This window comes from Erithacus rubecula (genome assembly GCF_903797595.1).
Source record: "Erithacus rubecula genome assembly, chromosome: 1".
Classification (NCBI taxonomy): domain Eukaryota; kingdom Metazoa; phylum Chordata; class Aves; order Passeriformes; family Muscicapidae; genus Erithacus; species Erithacus rubecula.
Window position 1 is genome coordinate 99,586,912 of NC_136658.1, and position 10,024 is coordinate 99,596,935.

Here is a 10,024-nt window from a genome sequence, read left to right on the forward strand (position 1 = left end):
TTGAGATTCCTTTCATTACAGCTCTTAAAATAAGCTTTAGAAAGGAAAACTGAAAAAACCATTTGTTTCAAACACTCTTCACTTTTTTTTAAAAGCCAGACTTAAACCCCTCTCTTATGACCTTGCATATTTAAAAGCTCCTGGTTTCCCACTTTACCTGTTGTGCTTTTGTAGCTTTTTTAATTAACTTAAAACACTGATGACAGTCTAGTTTTGCAGTTATGGAATATTCATAACCTTGCAGTTTTTATGAGCTTGCTTCTTTATTGATTATTTGAGGACTGGTTAGGATCAGTGCCTTTATTGTGAAAACTGGCCCTGTATCTTTGAATAGTGTAGATGAATGGTTTGTTTTGGTTTTATGTTTTCTGAATAATTGGAATAAGAGTGAAAATGGAACATTTGAGAGCTGTTACATGGTTTGAAAGAAGAGAGGAGGTCTCGAACTGGTGCACTGAACACTAGAAATTGAGGGGAAAACTTGTATTTGGTCATAGAGAAACCTTTTCAAAGTACTGTTTTTTGGGATTTGATTTCTGACATTTGTCAACTATGTTAATTTAAGTCTTCTCCCATTTTGCCACTTGTAGCATTAATTTTTTGGCAGAACAGATGTGAATTTGTGTGGTAAATGTGAGTATGTTTTGAGTACAAGTCATGAAACAGGCTGAAGCCAGTAAGTTGTAGCTGTAAAGAACTGGGAGGGACTGGCAGTGGGAACTCTGTTGACATGAAGTCAGATTGACAGATGGCAACTTGAAAAATATGTGACCCAGGCTGAGAAAATGAAAACTAGCTTTCTGTGGTGAACATCACTGTTGGTGTGATACAGGATGGAGGTGAAGGATGTTCTCATCCTGAAGATATATTTACTTGATTTCACATGGGGGGGCGGGGGGAAGTCTTGCTTTCTTTTCCCTGACTATATCAAATAAATAAAAGTTATGTATAACAAATTGTAATGTAAAAGTTTACTGGGGAATTCATTGACGTGATGGCACTTGAATTTGTGTTAAATACAGCCTTTTCTATCTTCTACACAACTGTAGGACATAGTAGATGCTACAAAATAAATTCAAGTTCTAACTTGTCACAAAAAGCTTACATGTTAATGTTAGAATCAAAGAGACTGCATTTTCTTTTATTTTCAGAATTCAATGAGAGCTACAGTGGAATTGCATGAAGGTAAGAAAGAAGCCTGTCCATCGATCAAAACCTTAGTCACTCTGGGGAAAGAAGATCTATCTATTAAGGTAAATGCCTGAAAATAATACACAGCTTGCAAATCTGCTAGGTTTAGAGTAGTAAGACTTCTAATTTGAAAAAGAAAATTAATTATTGTATCACCTGCTTCATATTCATTAGAGCAGAATATTTTTGGTTGGCAAAGACCTACAAGGAACATCTTGTCCAACTGCCTGACCACTTCAGGACTGACCAGTAGCCAAAGCACATTTGTGAGGGGAACTGTCCAAATGCCTCTTGGTCACTGACAGACTTGGGCCATTGACCATCTCTCCAGGAAACCTGTTCTGCTTTTTCACTGCCCCTCCCATACAGAATTGCTTCCTGATGTCCACTCTAAATCCCTCCTGATGTTGCAACTTTGAACTGTTGGCACATGTCCCATCACTGGATCCAGGGAGATGAGATGAGCACCTCCCTCCCCAGTTCCCCTCCTCAGGAAGCTGCATGTGGCAAGGTCATGACCATGGCAAGGTCACTCCCAGCCCTCTTTCTCCAGACAGCCTAACTGCTCCTTTAGTATTTCTGAAGTAATTTAGATAATGCTTCTTGATGTTCTGTGGGTTTGTTTTCAAAACCAGATGTTTAAAGCTCTTCAATTTTCATTCCTTAGATAAGTGACCAAGGTGGAGGTGTACCTCTAAGGAAAATAGACAGATTGTTTAACTACATGTACTCAACAGCACCCAGGCCCAGTCTGGAGCCCTCAAGGGCTGTGCCTTTGGTAAGCATTTGCAATATGTATTTAAATGTCCCTTTGCACCACTCTGATTTTACATTTCTCTTCACTGCAATCTGCTAGGTCAGGTTTTCCACTGAGGTTTATCATTAGCAAGTCTATCCAGGTAGAACAGGAGAAAATGAATTCGGTTATCATCACTTAGTCTACGGAATAGAAAATTACATTCTTGGTAACAAGCATAAAAAACTTGCATAAGCACAGTATTTTCACAGGTTAATGGGCAGGATCTTTAGTGCTATATAACTGAGCAGGTGAATGACCTAACGAGCTTCTCTTTGGTGTATAAATTACTGTTAATCTAAGTTTCCTATCATAAACAGATTAAAAAGGTAGGCCGCATGCTCAGCACTTGAGAGGCACCTTCTGGCAATGCACAAGCTTTTTCTGAAGCTTGAAGATAATTTTTCTATATGTTGTGGATTGTAAAACACATCAAAAAACATTCCCAAACCTGCATGTGGTATGAACGTATTTTGGTATATTCCTATTTAATTGCAAATATCTTATGTGATACTCCTTTCTGAGATGCATCAAGGCCATATTTCAAATAAAAAAATAATTCCCCATAGTTTCTTTTAGGCAGGGAAATTATTTCAATGTTGAATGTGTAGACTCTTTCAGCAAGCATGATTTAAAAAAATATTAAAATACTATTTCTAAATTGTTTTATTAAATTGCGTATTGGCTCGTGATAAAAATTATATTGCTACTGTTCCATTTGACTGGTTTTCAGTAAGTGGATTAATACAGATGCTGTATTTTGCCTCTTTTTGTCTCTGCTTTTGCCTATTGAGAATTTGATTCTCTAAGAAATTTCCTTTCCCTGCTTAGGAGTATTCTCATCTCTCATGTTCCTAAGTGGTTGGTTTTTTCCTCCCCTGCTGATACTTCTGTGCTTCAGGTGCCTTCGGATGTATAATAGGATGTGGGGCAGAGCATGGAATCACAGGATTGTTAAGAGTGGAAATGACCTCCCAAGATCAAGTCCAACCTTTGACCAAACACCTCCATGTGAATTAAATCACAGCACTGAGTGCCTTGTCCAGTTGCTCCCTGGACACTTCCAGGCATGGTGACTGACTCCAGTACTTTCCTGGCCAGCCAGTTTCAATTCTTGCCAAATCTTTCAGTGAAGAGATTCTTCCTGATGTCAACCTAAACCTCTCTGGCACAGCCTGGGTTTGTTTCCCTCTTGTCCACATGACTATTTTGGATATAAAATATTTAACAGTAAACTGAGGGTAAAATCAGTTCAGAGTGACTCAGAGGTAATAAATTTCCTCTTAGCTTATGAGCAGAAAGTCTTTATGGTGCTGCCTTGGTCCACAGTGGTACCACTGTGGCATGGCAGTGCATTGCCCTGGCTTTACCCCTTTGCTCTGTGGGAGGTGAGCAACCCAGCCCTGTGTCTGCACTGCCTTGGTACTGATCCTTCTCAGCTCCTGCCTCTACAGCACATCTGAGTCTTATGTTTCAAACTTCTGCTTTTTCATAGAAAATCTCCTCAAATGTGATGAGTGAGAGGGAACAGGCCTTAATTCACATATAAGCTTTTTTCTTTGTCACAAATGGTAGAATCTCTCTTGATGCATAATCTGCCTTTGTTCTGTCTCACTTTTGATCAGCAATTTACCATATCAGGCTACAAGGATTTCCTGAAACTTGTTCTCAGGATAAACTTGCACCTTGATTACCAGTTGTATTCACTATTAAACTATCTCTTCCTTTGTAGCTCTGATTGTAAAATGTGTTCATCTTAGCATTGGCACTATATTTTTTTCTTTCTCCTGTGCATCTTTAGCAGTGCATTGCTCTGTTTACTTCCTCATCTTCAGAATTGCTTACTTTGATTCTGTGGCATTTATCCTTGGTATTCTTCTGTATCCCATTTTCAGACTTTTATTTTCCTTTCCCAGTCTATGCCACTGTAGTCAAACCTACAAAGGATCCTCTTCTCTTGTGAGTCTGGCAGCTTTTCCCTGTGAGTCTGACCAATACCTGCACAAGACTGAATGCTGAGAAAAACTGTTCAGCTCTGTTTTTTATATGTGAGTGCAGGTAGAAAGTCACAAACTGTGAGTCTGTGCCATATCTTGCCACTAACAGGAACAAGGACTTAGCAGTGAAGTTTGACAAGTTATGTATTATAGCCCAGATCCAGTTGTAAAAACAATTATGCAATGCTTTGTATGCCAGTCTGGAAATAAAAATCCTTCAGCAGAAATGTTCCACATAAATCCTCTTGGTTGTCCATACAGAAGGAATTTTTTTATTGTTTAGTGCTGAGGACCAAACCACCAAAGAATTACAGTGCAGCAGAAGGTTGGTAGTGTGTCATCCTTGAATTAGGTAGTATTCTAAGCTAAGCTGGGGTGCAGTGTAAATAGGCATATTTTTCTGTTCTAACATTTCTTCCCCTTGTTATATGATCCCCTGTCTAGTTTATGAAACATTAATGGAATTGGCCAGTAGAAGAGAGTTATCCTTCTGTTGATTGGGGAAGATTTTTGCTCTCTTGTCATTGCAAATGTTATTTAAATCCTGCTGAGAAAGTTTGTTACCATGGCAGCATTAGATTCTAGCAGGTCTTAGGTTCATCTGCACTGCATATAGAGTACACATTAAAACACATGGTCATGTTTAATGATAGTAGGTTTTCTTAGGAAATTTAATGGTTCTCTCTCTGACAGCATTTGTTTATAACAGGAGAAATGTGGCTTAAATTAGTTTTAATTTAAATCTGTTGATGCTAATAACACAGAAATGTAATAACTTTCTATTTGTTTAATGCATACTGTAACATTTACTGATAAATTTACTCTAAGGAGCTTTCCTTTCTCAAGGCAGATGTGCCATCACAGACTATTCTGTCCTCTAGGTCAAGCACAGATCTATGTAGTAAACACCTCTTGTTAATTGTCTTTTGCAAAATAGACCCTTTGCAAGGCCAGGGTTTAACAAGATACTCACCTGGGGTCTCTGTCTCTGTATTTCTTGTAGTTATCTGGTTTGGAAAGCACCCTAAAGGCAGTGCACAGAGAGGCTGACAGGAAATGTTTGAAAGAAGGTTGTATGAAATAATGATGTAGGCTATCACAGAGCATAAAGGAACAGGACACAAACAGAAGCTGGGTTTTAAGGGAGGGGTGGTTCTGGAGTGAGGAAAATGTAAAGTGTTTTCAGTATTGGTTGATAGTGCCCTTTACTTGAGCTGGGCCTTGGGGTATGGGCTGTATACAGGTTGCCTTTTGGTCACTGTGCTTTACAATTTCTGTAATCTAGTTATTGTGCAGTCTCCAGAAAAGCAAGTCAGCTTTGAACATTCTTTTAGTTCTTTCAAGATAGTCAAATCGATTTTTAAGAGGTTAAGAAAGAAATCTCTAAAGTTTTAAGGCCAGGTGTTTAAAAGTGATGCTTATGTGTCTAGTGGGAGGTGAAATTTCTCTTTGAGAAATTTAAAACATGATGTTGGGAAAAGTGCAGCTAAGCAACTGTTTTAACTCTGTTAATGGACACCAATAACTATGACAAGCAGTGTGAAAAAGGCATATTTGGCATTTCTGTTTCTCATTTTGCTCAGAAGGACTGAGTCAGCAACTATAAACCAATTTAATACTAAATTTAGAATTCTGTAAAAACAAGGCAGAAAAGGCCAGAAGATATGGTAGTAGATGACAGCAAAATAATTTGTGATGGATACTGTAGTACAAGTTCTTTAATGTTCACTTTTCCCTCAAGGGATTTCTTATAAGTGATACCACATATGAGCTGTACATAATGCTTGCAAACCCTTCTTCTTAGCATTCTCATTTTTGTATCATTTTAGGCCTTTGTTTAGAAAACTCAGGGCATGTTTATAACTTTTCTGACCAATTGCTTTTGTAGAAATATTTTTGTGGAACAAATTTATTGGTTTTCTGAAAGCTTCAAGTATCTAATTTTTCTTGTACTCCACCCATGCTACCTTGCCTTGTATATATTTGGGGTTTTTTTCCCAAATGCTTGTGTGTTTGGAATAGTTCCTTTATTGCACTGGATAGTCATGAAAAATTCAGGTGGGATTTGTGTGCATAACCAACCACTTTGGTTCTCAACACATAGCCAGTCATCTGAAGGAGTCATGTGTTGAGCAAGATCTTATTCCTGGCCCCAGTGAGAGAGACTTGGAGGGTTTTCTTACAACTTTTATGACAAGAGAGGGTTGGAAGAGGTACCAAGTGATTGATCTTGTTGCAGGCATGGTTATGAATACTAGTTTGGTCAATTTAAAATCTGGGCTTTGTACCCATGCAGCCCATTTTGCTTTGAAAATTGTGTGGGCTGTACTGTGTCTCAGTCCTCAGGAGAGCATTTAGTGCTGTGGAATCCTGGTCTTGTTAAACAGAGAGGGTAATTTGTCTTCTATTAGTCTGTGTGTTCCTCTGCAGGACTGTGGCACAGTGGCATCAGCAATCACTTAATAGTGTGACCTAGATGAAGTAGACAAGAGTTGTCTCTGGCTTTCTTGTGTAGTCTCCTGAGTGTGGAGACATTTGAGATAATAATCACAGGCTTGGGGGAGAAAAAAATATGCTGTCAAAACTCTGATTTTTACCAAAGAAAGAATGGAATACTGCAGCAATGGTGATCACAGAGAGGAAGCTGTGCAGAGCATTGGTTTGCTTTCCTGGTTGCAGGCAGCAGGTATGGTGTGCTGCACCTACTTGCCTCTGAGAAAATACAAATGGATGAGGGAGTTCTAGCAAAGGACTCAGCCCTTTTTGTACTAAAAACTAATGCACAAGGAAAAAAGAACTTGCTCAAAAGGATGAATATGGACTTAGAGTATAAGCTGAGAAATAAAGGAAAGCTTCAAGAATAATTTGATACAAATCTAATATTTAGGTATCCTCTCTTTTATAAACTAATGCTACAGAGATCTGTAGCACTTTTGAAACTGTTCTGTTGTTTTTGCAGGCTGGGTTTGGCTATGGGTTGCCAATTTCTCGTCTGTATGCAAGGTACTTTCAAGGTGACCTTAAACTCTACTCGATGGAAGGCGTGGGTTCAGATGCTGTTATTTATTTGAAGGTATGAATTTCACCCTTTGATAAATTAGTAATGCAGTGTAGGTTGTTTGTAGCAGGTTCTTTTCTCTCTTCAGCTTGTTTTCAAATTTTCTTTGTGCTATCTTTGACACTTTTACCTAAATCAGTTACATAAAATCCTAAACTCCAATGTTACGTATATATTAATTTGGCACTAATACTAGTTTGTTTGCCTTGATTTTTTTTTTTCCAATACCTGTGTTGGATTGTTGCATTTTATTAATCTGTCATAAATGGTGAATCTTCCAAAAACTGTGATAAGAGATCATTTTGGTTAATGCTTTTTCATTCTAAGTTTTGGCCACAGTGGAAATGAGAAGACTATTGACTGACTCCTGACTACTAAATATGTTCTTTTCTATGCAATTCTTGATGCAACAGACTGCATTGATGCTGTTGTTATTTTTTGGGAGAGCCCAGGCTACTAAAGGTTGAGGCTACTTGAATTCCATCAGAGAGCTGAAAAGAACAGAGTGTATAGCTTGTGCAGGTTGTTGGCTTTGCACTTTACTGTGCCTTGCTATATAAATCAAGTGAGTTGTGGACTCCTCTGCTTCTGATGGGTTTCACCCTCTGCATGTGTGTGTGGAGGAAAATGGTCTGGCCTTTCTCAGAGGACCAAGGTGATTGGGTGAGCCCCCACAGGTCAGTGTGCTGGCAGACCCAACTGCATTGGGGAGGGGAAGTATTGGAGTAGCTGTCAGCTCTATGTCAGTGACAAATCTCACTAAAATGTTTCTGACCAAAAATCTTTTTCTTGCTGTGTAGACACACCACTCCCTGTAAAAGAAGGGAAATATTTTTCAATGCTATTATTTTGTTTTAACTTTGACTGGGACTTTGAGTATAACTAGAGCTACTAGTCACAGCTCAAGTGTTTTCAAAGTAGTGCTGTGATGTGTGACACTGGGATAACTGTGACACTTGGTGGGTACAGAAGTTGTAACTGCAGGACTCCCCAGAGTATCACCTTGCTCTTGTATCTTCAGGGTTACCTAACCATTGCTTTTGTTTTTCCATAGGCCCTTTCAAGTGAATCATTTGAAAGACTTCCTGTATTTAATAAGTCAGCATGGCGGCACTACAAGACCACACCTGAAGCAGATGACTGGAGCAATCCTAGCAGTGAACCAAGGGATGCTTCTAAATATAAAGCTAATCGATAATTTGCCACCTTTTGTCTCTGTTGGAGATGACCTCTGCATTCAGTATAAAGTCTCTGCTTTGTTCCAAAATCCTTCAGACCACAGTAGCTAATTACTTCCAAACAAAGACCTAATCAGGGCATTGAAAAATACTAAGAACAAAGTGATGGTTGGGACTTAAAGGAAGGCACTGAGCACTGAGTTTGGTATGTGAATCCTGTGTACTTCACCAGAATATGCTTGGTTGCTTCAGTCATGCATTGATAAAAGGGATGGCACTGTGATTGCACTTAGGAACACAAAGTTGTAACAAAAAGATACTATTTGAAGTGGCCAATTCTTATTCCAACCTAAGGATTGATACGATGTGCAGAATCCCTTGAAGTGGTGAATAGTATCTTGCACAGCAATATGGTGTAAGAGAAGAATTCTAACGTAGTTAAGCGTGTGCTTCATGCAGCATTTTGTATTGCACAGTGTCACCCCTAAGAAAAAATCCCTTTGAGCTCTTCAGATCTTATTTCTAGTGAGTTTATAAATGCATAGTTCTAAAAAGGGTTGTGCAGCTTTAAACTGATGCTTTCTCCAAATTCCCAAACCCATTTGTCATGTGCATACAAAAGTTGTGTTGTTATAAGACGGTAGGACTTCCACTGCTTGGTATGCACCTTAATGATTTTCTTGACACAGAAATGCATTTCTATGCATTTTTCCTTGTTTTGAGGAAAGCTCCTAAGTAGTTAGATCATCTCTCCTTACAGGAAATTCTGTCAGTACAAGGGCAGGGGGTAATTCAGTTTCTTATTTGCCTGTCATTTTAGGGAAATTGGGGAGGGGAGAGAAATGCTGAGAAGCCAGACAGCCAGTCATACAAATGAATTTGCCTTAAGAGTGTTGTTTGATTGAAACCTGATTAGTTTAAAACCTGTAAATAGTTTGCAAAGTTATTTATACATTCAATGTCTGACTACAGTCTGGTTATCTGAATTTGTAGTGTATATAAAGATGTTGTACACCAGCTTTTGGAACGTGTCATTGGTCTAAGTACATGAAACTGGAAACACAGTAGAAATGGGAGGGACAAAATGTGGCCGGTACCTGGTTTAAGTTAAAAAATATCAAAGACGAAAAAAATCCAAGTATTTTCCCCTAAATTTATCGTAGGGTAATTGCTGACTATTTGAAAACTGTTCCTCACAAAGTCTTTGCCAAATGCTCTTTCTGATACTATGGCCTTTGAGAAAAACCTGTGAAATTTAGAAGTTCTGGTGATACATTAGCTGTGGCAATAAAGTAGATGAGTTGTAAGCAACTCTAATGCACCCTCAATTTCTCTTAGGTGTTTTGCTATTTTTTGGAAAGATAATAGAGATTTTAGCATGGAAAAATGAAACTTGTTTACTAAAATTGTGGGGGAACTGTCCCTTTTGTCCTCCCAGTATTTATTTTTATAAAGAACTGATTTATTGGGGAAATGCTGAGAAATTCCTAAGTATTTTAAAAAAAGAATCTTAGTTTGACTTAGCAATAGTACTTTGCACTTCATAGCACATTTCATTGAAGGATTATAAAGTGCTTTGAGCAATAAACTCTATCATAGAGCCCCATTTCTGAGGAGTTGGAAGTTCTTGCCTTGCCTGTTGCAGTGAGTTCCTGAACTGTGTGAGCAGTGGAGAGTCAGGGCTCGGGTTCCCACACACAGGGACTGGGTGATACAGCACTGGCTCCTTGTCTCCATGGGCTGCTGCCCTTCCCTGCAGATCAGGTGGCAGCAGGGCAGCTGCTGAAGGCTCTCCCTGCTGGGC

The 10,024-nt window shown here is 38.8% G+C and overlaps 1 protein-coding gene across 1 annotated transcript in view; it reads left to right on the forward strand.

Moving 5' to 3' along the window:
* Window positions 1-9,728, forward strand: part of PDK3 (pyruvate dehydrogenase kinase 3) — a 50,657-nt gene extending 40,929 nt beyond the window's left edge. Inside the window, exons 8-11 of the mRNA XM_079323242.1 lie at window positions 1,152-1,253; window positions 1,859-1,969; window positions 6,944-7,057; window positions 8,097-9,728. Of these exons, the coding sequence (XP_079179368.1) occupies window positions 1,152-1,253; window positions 1,859-1,969; window positions 6,944-7,057; window positions 8,097-8,240 (471 nt within the window). The 3' untranslated portion in view covers window positions 8,241-9,728. The remainder of the gene's footprint in view (window positions 1-1,151; window positions 1,254-1,858; window positions 1,970-6,943; window positions 7,058-8,096) is intronic.
* The last annotated feature ends 296 nt before the right edge of the window (window positions 9,729-10,024 follow it).